This window comes from Micromys minutus (assembly GCF_963924665.1).
Source record: "Micromys minutus genome assembly, chromosome: 23".
Classification (NCBI taxonomy): domain Eukaryota; kingdom Metazoa; phylum Chordata; class Mammalia; order Rodentia; family Muridae; genus Micromys; species Micromys minutus.
The window spans coordinates 29,999,209-30,018,761 of NC_137958.1; the positions used below are offsets into that span (position 1 = coordinate 29,999,209).

At 37.7% G+C, this 19,553-nt stretch overlaps 1 protein-coding gene across 1 annotated transcript in view; it reads right to left on the reverse strand.

Annotated features, from left to right (window-relative positions):
• CALCR (calcitonin receptor) overlaps window positions 1–19,553 on the reverse strand; it is a gene marked incomplete at both ends in the record, with an annotated part of 39,598 nt that overhangs the window by 11,259 nt on the left and 8,786 nt on the right. The window contains 7 exons of the mRNA XM_080936511.1: window positions 6,750–6,860; window positions 7,776–7,902; window positions 10,838–10,929; window positions 12,607–12,719; window positions 13,334–13,444; window positions 14,784–14,937; window positions 19,042–19,120. Coding sequence (XP_080792637.1) covers window positions 6,750–6,860; window positions 7,776–7,902; window positions 10,838–10,929; window positions 12,607–12,719; window positions 13,334–13,444; window positions 14,784–14,937; window positions 19,042–19,120 — 787 coding nt within the window. The remainder of the gene's footprint in view (window positions 1–6,749; window positions 6,861–7,775; window positions 7,903–10,837; window positions 10,930–12,606; window positions 12,720–13,333; window positions 13,445–14,783; window positions 14,938–19,041; window positions 19,121–19,553) is intronic.

Sequence of the window (19,553 nt, forward strand, 5' to 3'; positions counted from 1 at the left end):
ATAATCAGAACATAGCTTTTGTTTTCCGTTTTGCGTGCAGGCACCTTATTTGATATATATTATTGATTTCATCGATATTGAATTCGTGGCCCACCAGCACAATAGCCACGACTTGAAAGAAATGCATTTGTCTTTTATTTTGTCTTTTACTTTCTTTGCAAGCATATCAAGACTTTCTTGTTTTGCCTTAAAACAAATTTATCAAGGGGTCATTAAGAATAATAGTCATGTATTCCTTAACGGATCCATTCTTGCAGAGTTCAATGCTCATGATCAAGGGAGTGGTCTTCTGGTGGTAAGACAAGACATGTAAACAAACACAATCATGCACAATGGCGTCTAGAAATATACATACTTTCCAGTTCATCTGACTATTACGTTATTTTAACAATTGTTTTCTCAGATACATAACCAAGTCTGGCATTTAGGAGAATCAATGAAGTTAATTAGAGGGGCTCGTTTTAAGGACATTAAATTCTCTACTCAATTTGTGGGCAACCAGCACGGAGTGGAAACGAGGTTGAAAGCATTGGTGGATAATTATAAAGTGCTCTGATCATACTTTGCTCTTTTGAGGGGACAGAGCAGGTTGCTGCAATGCAGACTGTTTTATACTAAGGGAGGTGGCTGACTGAATTTACTTCTCAAATTCTTAGGAGAACAATAAAGCAAAAAGGAGCAGATACAAAGAAACTCTCGCCTGTTTCTTTCATTACTGTGGAACAAAAAAGTTTTTTTTTTTTTTTTTTTAAAGAAACAATGTAAGAGTACATTACTTCGTATAACTTTTTTTAAAAAAATTTTCGAATTAATTTAAAATGGCTAGTGTGCTAACTCCAAAATGGTTTCCCCTGAACTAAAGCTTCCAAGTCTTAGTTCTGCCAAGTTTTGTTTTAAAACAGAAATAAACCCTGTTGCTCTTTTGTGTGATCTCCAGTGATTCAGCACACTTCTTTACCTTAGAAATCGTGTTTTCTCACCAGTCCACTTTAATAATACAAAAGTGGGTGGGTGGGAAGCTGCGTTTACTTTGATCAAGGGAAGATGAATCAATAATTCAGTTTCTAAACATTTAACTTGATGTGTGGGAAGTCATAATTGAAGGATCCCATGCAGCAGAGATATGGGGCCTATGTTTAGGCTAAGGTTCCACATTGCCTTTATTGCATTATTATTTCATTTCATACATTGGACTCCTTCACCACTATCCCAAGGACTATCCAGTAATTCAGACAGAGATTGTGGAACAGATGCTTATTCAATGTAAACGAATATGGTTCTGTATATAGCTCATATTGCTTGATTGAGTGTTTCAGCTCTTCATTAATATTATTATTTAGTACGTAGACCAGAACTGCTGATTCAAGAGTGGACACAACTTTCATGGCCTTTGATTTGACCTAATATTGCTTAAACTCTTGAGAATATTGTAGACATCAGGACGTATCTTAGGGGGTCAGGCTGCTGACATCCATAGAAAATGTATAACCTTGAGCTAAACTCTCCTAAACTGAATTTTTATGTTGGTTGTATTTTGGATCCTTGTCAATGTTCTTCTAAGTGTCCAGAAAGATTGCCTTTTGATGATAGCAACTCAGTAAACAATATACTCACATAAATCCTGTTACTTTTCTCCTGGGTCCCCACCGGAAGAGTTGGTTTGCTTTGCACAGCATTTTAAATTTTTTTGGAAAGGGTAGGTTCCCTTGGACGCATACAGAATCTCTTTGGTGATCAATAATTGACCCAATCTTCTAGCTCCTGTCACTCAGTAAAAGTCTTTCCTTATGCCTCGATTTTCCACAAACAACTTTCAGGTTCCAAACGGACAATTTAAAATGCTTATGAATAAGTTCATAAAGGCATCTTGAACTTAATCTAGAATGTTCTGGTTCTCCCTGTTAGACATAGAGACTTATTGAGGTAAATAAATTGGTCATGTATATTTTCTCTTGTTATATATCTTCTGAAATTAGTATGTGTAATGAGAATTATGACCATTTTCCCTAACAATATGAATTCCTTGTTCACGAAGCGGAATTTGATTAAGACAAAATAAATCTATTTATCCTTCATAACATTTGAAACATTGTTGGCCCTTTAAGATTCAGTTTGTTTCCAGCCAGTTCTTTGATGTCTCTTATGGTATTTATGATATCTTTATTTTTAATTTTTATGTATTTGGCTTACATGTTCTTGAGACTATTCATCCTGGCCCCCCACCCCTGTATTTTATGTATCTTCTTCAAATTGGATAGTTTCTCTTGGTTAGCCATCGATTTTGCCAAATCTTTCTTTGTGGCCTCCACCCTGCAAATAAGCTAATCTAATCTAACTTATTCACATCTTGGTATTTCTGCTTTTTGGTTCCAGAATTTTCTGAATGCTGGGAATGCTGGGATTACAGGAATGAGCCACCAAACATGTCTGTACTTTCTCTTGACAATGGGCCATACTTTTAATTTTTTTTATATATTTGGCATTTTTGAACAATTTTTAGATAACATTATTGAGACTCTCTGGTATACAGTCTAGATTATATTTCTTTGAATTTTTCTTTGTTTTCTCGAATAGGCACTTTACAGGGCTAAATCCAAGTTCCCAACTGAACTGTTGGTACCTTAAGTCTCAGTACCTTAAATTAAATCTTATTTAGATTTAATTATACTCTTAGATTCCTTTGGACATATGTGTTCAGATGGCATCAAACACAGAGATAGACTCAGAGCTTCAGCTCCTCACCTTTCTGAGAATAATACCCTTTCATTTTAGGGCACTGTATTTGCCTTATTCTAATATGCAATAGAGGAGCAACTCAGCCATCACCATTTTCTCTTAAATCAACCACATAATCTGTAAAATTGTGTGGTGATTATAATGGCTGGATAAGCATGAACCAAATTAAAAAGATTTCCCCCATAAAACTGGTCTTGCCATATAAGTAAGATGAAGAATAGTAGGCCAGGGTAGAGTAGCCATTACAAGATGACTCGTTGGTAATATGCTCCTACATTGCCCCACCAAATCCATCATATAGGTTTATTTTCAGTCCCTATTCCTATAGGATTCTGAAATTGGTAACTCTTGTCTAGTTTAATCCACTGTGGACTTGTCATTCCAGTCTTTCCCTCAGTCACCACTTCCATTTTATGCCTTGTACCAATGGCCTGCTCTGGGCAGGAGCCAACATTTTCACCCTGGATTGTACAATCCACAGAGTCTAGATTCTGAGCACACTTTCAAGTTGACCTTTCTGTAATCTACTGGAATGACACTGTGGAATAGTCTGGTGGCTCAGCTGTCATGGACATGTGAGAGTCATGCCATTCTTGAACTTGGGACTCTTTTGTCTTACTTAGCTAAGAGGCTATATAGAAATGTAATCTGATTGTCCTAGCCTTCCAGGTGCAAAGTGCTCAGATTCCCAGTAAAAACCAATCTCCCTGAATTGTGTCTTGTAGAGCCAGATAGAAAGTAACTTGCTAGAAAAAGACAAGTATCCTGGCAGCTTCCTTTAGATGCAATAAGAACAATGCTTTTAAAGCTGCCTCATGGATATCCCTGAGTGAACAGATAGAACAAGAAAAGTGAAAAATTTGGACATCATGGAAATGAAACGCTTTAATGACAATGGGCAATTTTCACATCACTCAGTAAACTGAGGATCTGTTCAGCCCTTATTTATGGCATGGATTATTTTAAATTTAACTTGAAAAACAAAACCAGAAGAAGGTGAAGGAATAAGATTCCTATTTTGGCTAATATAGGTAAGAATAAACCTATCCAAAAAACAAAAAACCTAAAAAACAAAACCTTTAGAGGTAGCAAGTCACTACCTTGATGAATAAGGGATCAGAGAGCCACAGAGATTCACCACTGTTGAGAGGGATGTCCCATGTCCTTTTGTAACCCTCACAACTAAATAAAAGCTCTTGCAAGTGTGGGAAAACCCACATTGGTACATATGAGATGAGGTGGCCTCTCTTACTAAGAATGGATTTCTTCTTTTAATATATTCCCTTAATTACTGGGCAGAAAAAATTTGTGACTCTTGGAGATTTAATGAATTGAAGTAGAAAAACATGTCACTTCTCAGATTTAGTATACTTAGAGAAAATATTACTGAAAATTAAGTATTGTGTTTTTCCTTAAAGGAGACAGAGTTTATAAGATATTTAGAAATGGAAAGTGTGATGGTTAATTAGCTTTTCTTCAATTTTATGACTATGGATGTAGTGCTCACATTATATTTTAATAAATATTAGCTGATTACTAAATATTGCATTTCCAAAAAGTTTCTTTTTCAGTTGTGTTTTCTTTTCTGCTCTTATTTATTTGCTTGTTTGTTTGCTTATTTCTGCTTTTTATGGCGAGGCAGATCCTTGGTTTCATACAATTTGGTTTACCTTTCTGGGAGGAGAGATTCTTCAAATCACAACACTGAAGTAACTTTAAATGCATGATTCTGCATATCACTTAGTAGGGTTAAGAACATGGTCCTCAACCTTTGGTTGCTGGTAAGGCTGTTTCATTAGACAAGAAGAACTTTTCTCCCAAGAAAGATGGAACTTGGGAAAAACAGTTGAGTTTTCCCAGTGCTTGTCCTCCCCCTCTATACTCAATCATATGGTGACAGAGGGGATGTCTACTTTCCTCATGCCTACATGACAAGGCCAACTGTAATCCTCAGAACTTATCTTCTGGATGGGGGAAGATCCTGAAGAAACTGGGACTTCATGAATGTACTTGCTGTAGACTATACCCTTGCAAGGTGAGTGCCTACTAAGTGCTTAATTGATTGGATAGAATTTTTTGTTTGTTTGTTTCAGTGTTCCATAGTTTTTCTTTAGGAGGTTTGCTCTTATATATCTAAGAGAATGAGATTAAAAATGCACTGATTAGGAGAACCAGCTTTTCATTTTTCATGCCATAAGGACAAACCTCTTTCCCTTTGCTCTCATGTGCACGAGAGAATCAACCTCTCTCTTGCACACTATAGAAAAGCTTTCTGTCTGTTTCTCTGGCTCTCCTATTATCTCATGGACATTTTCCCAGGAAGTCAGCAGCACAATGGCCAAGCTGGGCCTCCAGATACCGGCTCACCAGTTTCAATAAAGGTTCTAGGCAATAGAGGAGCAACAGGATAGGTAGGGGATGGTTCAGTGATGGGTAGAAAAGCTTGACTGGCAAAGTAACTCAGTATGCCATCCTCAATGAGTCTATGAAGGAGAAAGTATTTGGCAAAGAGAGCTAATGAGACTATTATGAAATAGCAGTTGTATAATAAATTCATTTGAAATGCCAAGTACAAAGTTGTATGGACTTAGCCACAAGGTAACAGTTAGCAGAAACCTTGTGAACTTTCCAGTATTATGCTGGGGGGGGGGGTCCTAAAAGTGCCATGCCTCTTTTGAATTTTAGAAGCAATTCTTAAAACCAAGTAAAACATATTGTTGTTGTTCTCATTTGATGGATACATTTCCACCTGTCCCTACAGTCTAGTAGTAAACTTTGTAATGGTGTAGAGAATTTCACTTTTTAGTCTTTCAAGATGATAACAAGGTCAGCAAGATCTCACAAACTGTGAGGAATTTTTTTTTTTTTTTTTTTTTTTTTTTTTTTTTTTTTGCTAGTAACAGCAGGGAGCAAGCTCCACAGATGGGAGAAAAATCTATTTGTGAGCATGAGTACTTTGCAATGTGACTGAGCACCAATCCCAGGTCAGTGTGGTTGGTCATTCAGTGACTGAAGAACAGCCCTTTAATGAGAAATGAAGAAGCTCCGACAGTCCTGAGAGACACTTAGTGCATTGCTTGTACTTCAATGGCTAATTACAGAGAATCCTCGCAATGGATGAAACTGTTGTTTTTTTTTTTTTTTTCCCAAGAACATAAGGAAATAGCAGATCATCAAGAATATAGGAAAGAGAGATAGGATCAAATGAGATTGGACTATCTTGAGTCCTATCTCCAAGTGTTCATAATAGAAAAGAAATTTGCCTTCACAGAACTTTAGTTTCCTAACTTAAAAAAAAAAAAAGGTAATAGCCACTTCTCACTGGGGATGTTGTGAGTGTTAAATTAAATGATATTAGTTTTATTTCAATCTGTTGCCATTTAAAAAGAAAAGTCATCAAGGAGAACCCATTTGGTTACATATTGTTCAGGTAAGACAAGACTTTGTGTCCATTGGCGGATGGCATGGATTTTAAAGAAGAATTGCAATGATTTTATGGATACATTCAAGTGGCAAAAGTGTGGATATCATAAGAATCCAAATTAAGCAGAAGCTTAATTTGCTATGCCACTGCTGGACCACGGTTATGCAGGGTGACGCTCTGGGCAGATTCCATGCATTTTTGTCATTGGGTTGGCAGAACTGTCAAATGCCAGATTTGAAAGATGAGGCTATCTACAGATGCTTGCATGATGCAGCTAAGCAGAGAAACAAAAGTTAAAATATGCCCTGGCCAGTCCTTTGTGCTAGAGAGCTACAACTTTTGCTCCCGGATTCCCTCTCCTCCCCCACCCCACTGTCCTGGGCACATAAAAACATCTGTCTATATTTACTAAGGCTTCCTTGAACTCTAGTTTCTGGATTCAGCTCAATTAATGGGACCCTCTACACAAACTAGCCGATGAGAATGAATTACGAGAAGACAAGCCCCCTCCCACCCACCCCTCCCCCTTTGTGGGTTTGTCCCAGGCTGGTTGTGACTGGAGACAGAAGGCACGCGTCTCCCATCATACCACTTCACTGCTATGAGGGTCCAGCTTTCCCTCGTGTGCACTCAGGGGTAAGGGTGGTGACAGTTCCCACTGCATTGTCCACATATATGTGTTATGATGAAAAATGTGCATCTGTCAATGTTTCAGAACAAACATGATCAAACATTGGCAATGTCATAGGCAAGGTTTCACACGCAAAATTACAACATTAGACTGTTTCCTGAACTGACTTTATAGCAACTGAATTTTCAGCATCATGGGAAATAGCAACTGGCTAATAATTGATATTTACCCAGTTGGCTAAAGTGTAGCCACATCCAGAAACTACTAGGAAGAGAAAATTCTTAGAGAAAAAGAAAAGAAAGTTGAAGACAAGCGTGAATCATTGTAAGCAACTCTCAAGACAATTCTGACAAAATATATCAACAGTAGTGCTTGGTGATAGAGTCAAATGACTTCAGTTCTCAATAATTCATAAAAGGATGGTGCGCATGGCATGAATTTCATGAATGTTGGTCTTGTTGACCTCAGGTTCTTTATAATCCTTCATGTCAGTATGGATCTTTTCCAAGGCATGCCGACATAGAACCCGGTCAAATGGATATGATTCATTTGGGTAAATGTACAAGTGCTTGCAGCTGAGGCGATTGCAAATGCCCATGCTGGAAGCATTATAATGAAAAATCAGTGGCAAACTGGAGTTTACTGGGGAACACTGGTACAGTGTGCCTAGTATTATCTGTACTCCCAAGAGCTACTCAATATTTTCCCCACAGATATTAATAGATCATTAAAATTGATAAATTATTGGGTAGCCACAAGCACAGGCATTATGGCATAGTTTTCATTGAACTATAATTCTCACCCCTTTAACATGTCACAATTATTTTAAGAACCACTAATAGGCTTTCTTAACACAAAAATTAACTACAGAAGTAAATGTCATTGTGCCTTAAACAACTGATCAAGTCAACACTTAGAACCACACTACTTTTAGGTACTGTGATCTTTACAAGGAAATTAAAATAAAAGCCAGATAGTGCTTACAGGGTCCCGGCGCACCAGATCTCCATTGGGCACAACCTCAACCAGGTGGATGATGATAATAATCGAGTTCAGAATGTAAGTAAGGAACATGTGCTTGTGCAGAGTCACCCTCTGGCAGCTAAGGTTCCTGGGGGGGGGGGAAACAACATGAAAGCATTAAGGGTTGTTAAATGATAATATTCCTTGGTTTAGTACTTCAGATTTTTAGAGGAAAGCTTTGAAATTTATTGTCCAGTGGCATGTCATGGTTTTTTTTTTGTTTGTTTGTTTTTTGTTTCTCATGGTGGCTTGTGATCACAGCCGTGAGACTGAAAGTTACTTTTAATAGTAATAAATGCTAGAGAGTTAATTAAGAGAAAGGTCCTTAATGACACCATTTGATCAAAAGTTTACTGTCCACTGCTGAGAACAAGCAGATGCCAAGCAGCAAATGAAGGGAGGAGTGTAGCCACAACTTTGTGACAAGGCGCATGGTCCATGTCCTGAAGCTATTCCCAAGACGTCCCCCTATTTCACGTTCTTCATGTTCTGTCTGTGGAACGTAGACACCAGCAAAGAACTCTAGATGAGATGAGTTTGATTTCATAGTGAGGCTAGGTACCCTTTGGGTCTGAAGAAATTGACAGCTGCTGCTCCTGCCTGGCCCAATCCTTTCCTACTCTGTGTGTACTGGGTTTCTTCTCTCCTTCATTAACTTGTACATTTGTGCTAATGTTAATGTTCACATGAAAATAGGGGTTTGAATGTCCCCAAAATTCAATGTAAAGTCATCATATATAGAAAGGTCTCACATGACAAGGAAAGTGATACATTTGGGTTCAGTACAGGTTTTTATAGTTAAAGAATTCCTCTTCAACCATGCTATTTGCTTCTCTCCCTCTTCATAGCTCTCCCTCACTGTATCAACGCCATGACATAAAATGGCCAGCAGTTATCTTTGCAATTGGTTGTACCTGGGTGGCAAAAAGGGTATCAATATCTTTTTAATATTATTTTTGGTATTATCAATAATTTATATTATCAATTGAATGGTCTTTCTGTATGATCACAAGCCATCCAGAGAAGCATAGTGATGATAAGTACTACACAAGTAAAGTCACTTCTCCATACAACATACAAATATGGCAGGGAATAACAGGATTTATAGGAATTAATATTTCTTCCAGATGTCCCAATGGAATCCTGCTTTTAACATCTCCACGATTACTTATGTTATTTGTTTGTTTGGTTTGGTTTTGGTTTTGCCCCTCCTACTTATCTCTGAGCCAAAGCCATATTTTTTTTGTTTTTTTTTTTTTTTTTTTTTTTTTTTTTACTAGAAAAGAACTCAAAGTTAGGCATTTAGCATCATGCTATTTAATCAAAGATGTTGTGAGTCATGATGATTTATTTATTTACCATGGTGAACAGCAATTGAGAAATGAACAGACATTCCAAAATTAATCATGTGATGTGATTACTCTGCTGTGTTCTGATCATTATAATTGAAAACACTCTCCTAATTCTTGTAATTAATTCTCTGTGTCTTGTTGTTTTATCATCCTTTCTTCTGTTAACCCTTTGTGGAAGGAGCTTATTGATGATTTGTTTATGTCATTTACTGTTCACTAAATATTGCTTAGGTGTAATACTTATTAATGTAGGATTTCTGAGTATGATACAGATGAAGATTTAAAAAGAATCAATGAAAAGTAGTCATTGATCTCAGGATGTATGGATAGGTAATTAGTCTCCCTTGGGGTTAATTATATTTATTATTATCAAGAAAATATTTGAATAAAAAATCCACTTAGGATTCTCTTATTCTATAAGTCACTATATATTTAATGACATGTAACAGCCTCTAAGCCTGGAGGATTATTTGGATTTAAAACTCAAGAAAAACTCTTTGTAATTTGTGTTATTCCACAGTCATTAGTAGTACCAACAGCAACAACTATAATAACAATGGTTATTATGTCAAAGAATTTTGTTGCATTCATTTTATGGCAGTCAATAATCTAAGTATTATCTGATTATAAATAATCACAAATAATCAGATTATTTCAATTTATTATTGTTATTTTTTTTTCTTAGTTTTTAACATAGTTACTTAACTCAGTGTCTCCATAAAGAATATGCACGTGGCTTACTTTAAATTAACACTTGTAAATCTAGGTGAAACAGCTAGTGAGGTATAAATTATGAGTGTTTTATTTTAATAAAGAGCCACTGTGTATATAATGTCTCTAGCTTATTTTTATTTGATCTGCATGTGAATGCATTCCTGTGAGTGGAGGGCTTTCGGGTACAGCTATGCATGAGTGTGGAGGCTGGACACCATGTTGGTGTCTTCTTGGGTTGTTCTTTTTTTTTTTGAGACATGGCCCCTCGCTGAACCTTAAGATCGCCATCTTAATGTGATTGTCTGGACATTGAGCCCATTCTACCGGTCTTTCTCTATTGATTTCCCCACTGCTGTGGTTACAGACAAGCTATGCCTAGCTTTCAAACTGCTGCTGGGAATCTGTACTTAGGTTCCCATTCTTTCATGGCAAGCATTTGACTCTTGAGCCATTCCTCTGGCCCCAAGAGTGTTTCACAACCAGGCAGTTGCATTTGAACTTGAGGACTCGTGAGTGAAAGAAAATGGAGGATACATTCTCATCCATCCATGGTGGAACTGTAGCTGGGGTAAAAGGAACGTGTACTGTAAGACCATGGGGTTCTTACGGGTTTGCAGAATTACCACAGGAAGGGGGCACATTGTCTTTGAGGATGATGAGAACTCTATCTTCTCCTCAGGTAGAGTTAAAAGTATATTTAGCTTACTTAGGTATTCTTGTTAATTTATCATGCTCAGTGGCACATGCTCCTACAGTCACCATAGCTGCTCTCTTTCAAGAATTACTGCTGTGAACATAAACTGAGGATGATGATAAACATTACTAATAATTGCTAATGAACAGAGGATGGCACTTCAGAAACTTTCATTATGATATTGTCTTGCTGGCAACAAGACACAAAATAAAGTTGATAGTAGACTAATAAGAAAAAAGAAGTGGTATTTTAAATGTACTTACTTGAAAAACAAGAAGATCCCTATGGAAGCAATCAAAGCAGCAATCGACATGGAGTGACCCACGAGAGCCAGGTAATAAAGAACGTACGCATTCTAGAAGAAAGAGTTGGAAAAGCTCCTTGTAAGTAGATGGACAGTTATTGTGGAAAGGGACAATAGTTTCAACTCCTTCCTTCCTTCCTTCCTTCCTTCCTTCCTTCCTTCCTCCCTCCCTCCCTCCCTCCCTCCCTTTCTTCCTTCTTTCCTCTCTTCCTCCTTTCCTCCCTCCTTTCCTCCCCCTCTCCCTTTCTTCCTTCCTTTCTCTTCCTTCCTTCCTTCCTTCCTTCTTTCTTTCTTTCTTTCTTTCTTTCTTTCTTTCTTTCTTTCTTTCTTTCTTTCTTTCTTTTTTATTTATTTGCATTTCAAATGTTGTCCCCCTTCCCAGTTTCCCCTCTGCAAATTCCCTAACACATACCCCTCATCCCTTTGACTCTATGAGGGTGCTCCTCCACCCTAAGTATAAATTAATGTTTACCCCCTTGAAAATTCATCTTAACAGTATAATAAGTATTGCAGTGGATGGAATGATTTTTTTATATAGTGGGTATATAAAATAACTGAGCCATTAAAAAAAAACAAAATTCCTTGAGATGGATATAATTCAAAATTTTGAAGGAATGATTTTAAATACACTAAAATGTATTGTTTCTAATCTTAGCAGGCAATCCAGGCAGGTTTTAGGTCCTGGGGTCTTGTTATCTGTAAAAGTTTGTCTGAGCCACTGAAGTGCAGATGAAATAATCATTGGAGTTCCTTACATGGTCATATCACTTCTCCCAGACTTCATTAAATGAATGGACACATATAGACATATATCTATGATGCTGAATAGCTAAGCAATGTGTTATGGGGCCACTAGCTTTGGTGTCCTCATCTGTTTTTGCGACAAAGTAGTCCACCTGGTCTTTACTTAGCTTGGTTATGTTGTTATGTTGTGATTTGTTTCAGTTTTAATGAAGGAAAACGTTCATCTACTTCTAAACTTCTCAACAGAAAAACAAAGCATGAAGTGCTTTTAGTTTCTAACTTGGTAATTACTTAATGCACCGGCCTCTCTTTGCAGGAAATGATAGCACATGTTATAGCTAGGGGGCTTGTTCAGAGATGCTCTGTGTAGCTAAATATTAATGCTATTTCTTCCAGCTATGGGGTTAAGGAGTTGCTGGTCGATTTAGTAATCTTTCAGATTTTAAAGTAGTGAAAGACAAAAGAGTACCTGTTTCCTTACTCAGCAGACTTAAATAAACATTTTTTAAACCCAAGATATTACAAACATTTCATAGCCGATAAAGGTGTGGGTATTAAGAAATCAGAGTAGATACCTATGAAAATTATTTGGACTGCCCCCATTATATCAGTGGGATTATGGGAGGCCCCATCTCACCCAGTAGTAAAATTAGTCATATTCAACTTGAGCCCTAAGAGTAGCTTTAGCTGGTTGCTCTCTGATAATTGGAGGTTCTGAAGCTCTCCCAGGGGGAGAAATATATTAATGCATTCTTTAAAATGCTGCCTAATTTCTGGCTCTAAAACAATCCCATGCATCTTCTAAAAACAAGCATCTTCTCCATGGAGAGATATATCAAGTCATATCTGGCTTGATTCCACAGTCAATCAGAAGTATTGATGCTGGGCACCCACAAGGAAGGACACGTTTTACAGTTTTCCGTCCACTTCCATGTGCAAATCGCAGCATTCTCATCCAGTACAGAGGTTTGAAATAGAACTCACGTGCAGTTTCTCAGGAGTGAACGCATTGCACAGAGTGTAGTTGGACCAGGTCCGGTTGCTGTCAGGGTGTCTAAACCATTCTCCATTTTCATCACAGTATTTCGAAACCTTTTCTGTTAATGGAACAAAATGATAATGTGTCAGCGTATCACATCCCGACAAGAAAGGTAATGTCTGAAAGCTTACACGCTGTGCCTGAGGGTGAATTGCACTGTATGACTTGAATGTAATGATAGCCTGGACCATCTTGTCATTTAAACATTTAATGCTAAAAGAGTGTGAGGCCTGGATACATGAAGTCACTCTTTCCCCCGGAACCTGATCCTCCTAGACTGTCCTCCTGCTAAAGCATCCCTGGTTGACATCTAACAATACATGGGTGACAGAACCAAGCCCTGAAAAAAGGCGTTTTGTAAAGGTTAGCGGATCAATTCCAACTTGTGAAAGTTTGCATGAGGATTAAGAAATAGGGTTTAGTTCTAAATGGCGAGATCTCCAGCATCGTGCACTGAGTTGGGTTCACTCCAAGTGTTGTGTTCAATATTGTAAGCATGAATACGAGAAGATAGGCATGCAAATGCTTTGCAGTGTGAAAGGTGATGTTCAGTCAGACACACCACGTATGACACATGTAACCTCAATAGATGAAGTGGATTTGGGCTTGGTTGTCCACTTAGCACATTTTTTTATCCATAACAAAAACATAAAATGAAAGTAAAGACCTCACCTGCTGGGTCAAAGTCGGGAAAGTAGTCAGGGCAGTGCTGATAGGACATGACCCCAGCTGGGGTGTCATCCCAGCACATCCACCCATCCCAGGTTCGGTTGCAATATGGACCTGGGAATTCAGAAAGAGACTGACATTAGAACGTGTGGCTGAAGTAAGAGAATGCATTCTGAGGCAATCAGAGAGCCTAGATCCCATCCCTGCAGTCAAGACGAATCATATCTCAAATGAGTCATTCTCATTAATTTTTTTTGAAATAAACTTTCAAATGATTGTGATATGTATATCCATAGGGAAAGATCTCACTGGATGGCAGGCATGGTTCTTGTTTTGCTTTGTAAGAGACTCTGAATTTAGGCTTCCCATAAAGCAAGCAGCCCCAAACCATTCACTTATTTAATTGTAGAGGAAATCTAAAATGTAGCCTAGAAAAAAATATCAAATGGGCTCCGAGGTATGTTGATAAGTTTTTACTTGTTAAAAATTTTACCCCTTTCAAAATATTCAACCAAGAAGTTGAATTTAAATTGTGATACTTATAGTTCATGTAAGGTGAGGCACATCTTTACCTTCAAAATAGTGAAGAAAAAATTAGTTATTGCTTTATTTAATCAAAACTGATAACATAAATTGATTCCTCAAATATCTGAAATATATTTATATAGGGTTGATATATTTTTTAATTTAATAAAGCGTATCATTGTGTTACATCTGATAAATCTTTTCGTTTAATTATTACTTAAATGGTGTATATCAGCAGACCATATTTCATCATTTTCCACCCTTCTAAATTTTGTCTTAGAATGTTCAAGGCTGTACAAAAGTCTTATTGAAGCTCTGAAGATGGTTCAGAGAAATGGAAGAGAACTTAAAAGGCTGTGCCAGTGTTTGCCCATCACATGGTTTTTATTTTTCTTCTCTGAGACTTCTACAGCAGGTAAACTATACTTGGCCCTGGGATTATTTGGGCTGTTACAAAGGTTACTCTAGAGAAGTGAACAGATGAACCACACTCACTGAGGCTATTCCCCATGGACTGGGGATGGGGTAATGAGAGAGAAGAATTACCAGAGGTTGTCAATGAACTGCTCTCAAAGGAAACATAGACCTAATTAATCCAAACAAGACAGGGTTTGCGCAGGTTGCCCCTCAGGCAGATTCTCTGCCAATTGCTTTGCATTTCTCTGCTGTCTCTCAGGCCTACACTGTTCATGCTTATTAGATGTGAAGGCTGAGTTATTGGGGGTAGTTTTGTCCTAAGGGAAAGTGTTAGCCAAAATGATGCTATATATAGGTGGGAAATCATCATATAGTTTGGGCAAAATACACGGGCACAGCATAATGTGAGACTGTGGATCTATTCCATGTCAGCTACTCAGCACTATGTATACCTTGGGAAGGAACACTCTTAAATTAGGCTTCACATGTAGGTCCACATGGTCTTTCTTACCTTCTCCTTCATAAGGAGGCAACTGCTGAATCCGGTCATAGCATTTGTACTGAGCATCCAACAGCTTCTTGCGGCCAACCAGGTACAGGAATGGCTCCTGATCAAGGCCGGAGTCGGTGAGGTTGGTAGGAGCCTGAAGAACTGGAGTTGGGCTCTGAATAAAAGGTAAAAGAGGGAATTACTTACAGAGTAGCTAAGGAATTAACACACAAATAAATGCAATGATTGTAAAAATATGACATCTTTTTCTGTAAGCAACATTCTGTAGAACTCCACGTAAAATATTCTATGCTTACAATGTATTACCTTTAACATTTATATCCTATTCAATTACAATTGTATCAATCAATATACAGTTGCTATTGGAAATGTAGAACAGTCATACACACTCACACACATCTTGATAATCTCCTATCATTTTAATTTATTTTCTTTGGAAAGATAACACATGAACAAAGCAAATAATTTGATTTTCAAAACATCTCTATATTTAAACCAACTTTTCCATCTTTGTAAATCTTAAGAATCATGGGTTGCATATTTAAAAAATTAGAAACTATAGAAAAACATGCTTCTTTAGTGGACATCTTGAGCTAGGTTTTGCTCAGGTTTGGATTGTGTGCTCTGCCAAAATTTGCCTTGTTTATCCCTCAGATCAAAGAAAAGAATTGACTTCAAGTTCTTCAAAGTGGTTTCGTTAGCACTTGACTTATACATAGTAATTCATTTTCATTGAATAAAAGCAAATGTAACCCTTTAATATTTATATTGATACATCAGGTTTCAGAACAAGTTGGCACTGACTTTCCACTCAGTCCTCATCTCCAGGTCTTTGCTTTCTATAAATTGTGTGTTTGCACATGTGTGTACGAGTGTGACAATCACCACGATATTGTCTCCATTAGCTCATAATCAAGAGTTCAATTTTCTCAGTCACTGAGTCTGATGTGCATTTTAGTGGTGCTAAGTCACATTATGAATAAGGCATATTTGTTTATTTGTTGAGCTGCATGCTCAAATGTCTCTGATCCTGTGTCTCCCTCTGTAATAGTAACATGTCGTCAATGGGAAGCTGTATAGTACAAAATTCAGAGCAGGGAAAGGACACGGTGACAGTTACAGATACTTCGAAGACTTTGAAGAGGATCTCTGCTTTCTGGAGGTGTGTAGAGAAGAGAAGAAAGGCTATGTAGAGTAGAGAGGAAAGACAAATGTTCAGGGACTGCTATGACACTGTGGTGACACTCTCGTGACAAAGGGGGGTATAGGTTAGTTAGGATAGGTAAGGGGTTGAAAAAAATCAGGTATTGAAGAATTTAGAAAGACTAAAAGAATGTTTACATATTTTGATCGATCAAGGTTTGAAAGGAAGAACTATAGCAAAGTTCATGCAGCAGCATAAATTTCTGTGGCTCAAAGCCATGGAGAAAGGTTTGAAATTGAACGTCTGGGCCATTTCACCCCATGGTAGAATAAGAGAACACAGCTCTCAACACTTTCTTATATAGTAGAGAAATGAAGGCATATCTGAATATAAGGACTGGCAGTAATGATGCCCAAAAGGCCTAGATGTTTGTTCCACACTCTGAAAATATGGTGATTCCTTGTGTAAAGGGATGTGGAGTCAAACTAAAATCTTTATAGGGGAAAGTGAGCCCTGTCTTAGACATGCCCACAGCTTAGTTGGGTAGAAACTGTTTATACAGTAAAGAGAGTAGGTACTTCTATTATAACACCTCTACTATTTAACTATTAATTATTTAATATTTAATGCATTTTAAATGTATGAGAGCAGAGATATCGATGACCTTGGTTAAAATAATTAAATGTGTGCAGGACCTTTAACCGCGTCACAAAACACAACTCCCTGTTCTAACTCATTTTTCCCTGATTTTCAGAGAGAAATATTCACTGAAATGGACAAGCCGAAAACATTCTTGAGGAGGAAGACCTGAAGCAAACGGGAGAATCCTGCTCCTGTGAAGCTCACGGTCTACAGACACACTGCGCATGCTCCTGACAGGAGACGCTACGGATAATCATCTCCCCTCAGGACATTCTCGGATATACCATTATAAATTAGAATGTGTTTTTGTTCAGCTTACGGTTTCCTATTTTGTTTTTTTTAAAAAAAGAAATTCCTTATTTGTGTTTTAATATTTAATTTGCTCACATTTGTATGGATGCATGCGACTGTATTTTTAAAAGTCTAAACTAACCTGGTTGAACCACTAAAGAAGGGAGGGTTGCAGTGCCCTTGTGGGACAGATATTCAAAGTTCATCTATTTGGAAGCCAGCTTGGGGCTCACTTGATTATGTTTAATTGTGTGCCTATCTGCTCATTGCTTTCTAATTAAAGTTTTAGCCATTAGGAACTATTTTCCTTAGGTATGGATCTTTCCAGAACCGCATTCTGAATTCTGTCCCTGTGTGTTTGGCAACTCATTAAGAAATGTTCTTATAACAACTGGAAATTCACGGGAGCCTGAGGGAAACATGTGTAAGGATGCTAAATAGAAAAAAACGTGACACTTGTGTTTCCAGCAACATCTTTATTAGGTTTGACACACTGTAGCATCAGCAGGAGTAAGGATAACATGGATAGGTATGGGTACGCCAGTGGGAGCTGCTTCACATCCATTCTTGCAATAATGAAACAAACTCCAGTGAACTTAGTTTGAAGCTTGGTTCAGTAGAGATTGTTTCAACACTGAAAGAATGAAAAGTCAGAACTTCTGTTGTCAGATGAGCGGAGGCTTTCTGGGTTGTTCCCCACCTGGTCCTTGCTTGATTGAGCATTAAGACTCCCAATAACTTTCTTCCTAAATAACATGCACCTTGGGGTATTCCATTTACAGATGGATGGATAGACCGATGATAGGCAGATAGAAATACATAAATGCAGATAGAAATACACAATATATTTCTAATAATGAAATTAGCATTTCTTAAAATAGCATTTATATAAAATAACATTTTGTGTTGTTAATTAAACTCTTCTGATAATTTAATGCAAATAAAATTGCTAATGAGAGAGCGTTATTTTTAACAGTAATAAGGAAACATAAAGCCAGAAGTGATATCATGAGACAATCAAGCAATATGTAACACATGAAGCAATTTGACTCATTTATTATTATTGGGTTTATGCTATGAACGATGCAAAAAAAATATATAATGCCATGCTTATGTAAAGGTGACAGCAAGACACGAACATGTCACTTGTCTTTAAAACCCAACCAACCCACCGACCTCTATCTTTCTGTTTCCATGCAACAGTTTAGTTGCCATACATGTGGTGTCATTCTTGAAGACTTTAGAAAGTGTCATCACACATATGACGACCAACCTGCCACTGTAGCAGTCAGCAGATGACACACCACCAGGTCCCTTTTGCAATAAATACTCTAAATAACCCCCAGGTCCTGCTGTAGGCTCTGAAAAACTCAGCAGTACATTTGCTAGCTTGGTTCCTGCCCTCATGGGGCTTACATTCTAGAAGGTTTAATTCATAAGGACCACGAAGGACAGAAGGAAATCGCTTCAGATGATATGACTTTGTGCTACGGGGAATCCTACTTTGATATGAGTCAATCAGTCTGCCTTTGCATTACTAGATACCACAACACTTAGAGCCTGTTCTAGAATGTTCTGAGCAGTCCTCTGTGCTTACTTAGTTCAGGCTCACTAAGATCCATGGGTAATAGGGACAGGGATTCAGACCATCCTCTTTTGCTAATCTCCCATTTATACTGAAGGCGATGTGATGGTGTGTTCATAATTTTAATACGAATAGACAGCAATAGAGTGTCCTAACATGAAGTTATACCATGTGAATTCGACCTTAAAAGTCACAAAAGATCTATAGAGCAACTGTAGGCCCTAAGTAATGAAGGTTCTTAGTTTTGTTCAGAAAAACTCTAAGAGGAACCAAGGGCCAGACTGACAGAGTTCACATGTTTTAAAATCATGGTAGAGCCCAGAAGTCACAATCCAAATCCACATTTCAAAACCATGCTAAAAAAAAAAACAAAACAACCAAGCTATCCAAGCCAGTTCTCAGCTGTCTGTACTATGAAGGTGACCTGCATCATCATGAATGTCCCCAAACAAACGGGACGCAATGGTCTAGATAAATTATGACAATAATCAACATGAGGCCATGTCCAAAGGACACTTCTCACAGTTCACCCACACTCAGACACGCCTCGCTGCTCTGCATGCCCTTTAACAGGAAACAGAATAAACTTCACTCACCACGAGGAGCAGAAGCAGCAGAGTGAACCGGTTCACGAGAAGGAATCTCATCTTCGGTTTGCGGAGATTCCGCCTTCTCCTAGAGACAGAGTAGTGAAGGTGTAAAATAGCTCTCAGATATTTATGCTGTCCTCTCTCTAGACACACTACACACAGCACATGTCAGCAGGACTATCATGCCTGTGACATACATGCACGTGCAGGTTCCCCTCTTCATTCTGCCAAGTGGGCTGTGGTTCACTGTTAAAATTTTCTGGCCATATGTATCGACATTTATTTGTCAGCTAAAATGAGATTCCCTGACTTTCAAAGGCTTTAAGTTGAATGAAAGAGTTTAATAGATGTTATAGGAAAGATGGAAAGATTTGTATTTGAACATGGAAGACAGCCAAGTGAAAGAAAGATACATGAAGAGGAAAATCAGCTCATGAAATATAGTTTGGGATATCAAGTAGTTACAATTTTAATACTAATTTTAAAATTGGTATAATTTATTATTATTCATCAAGTTT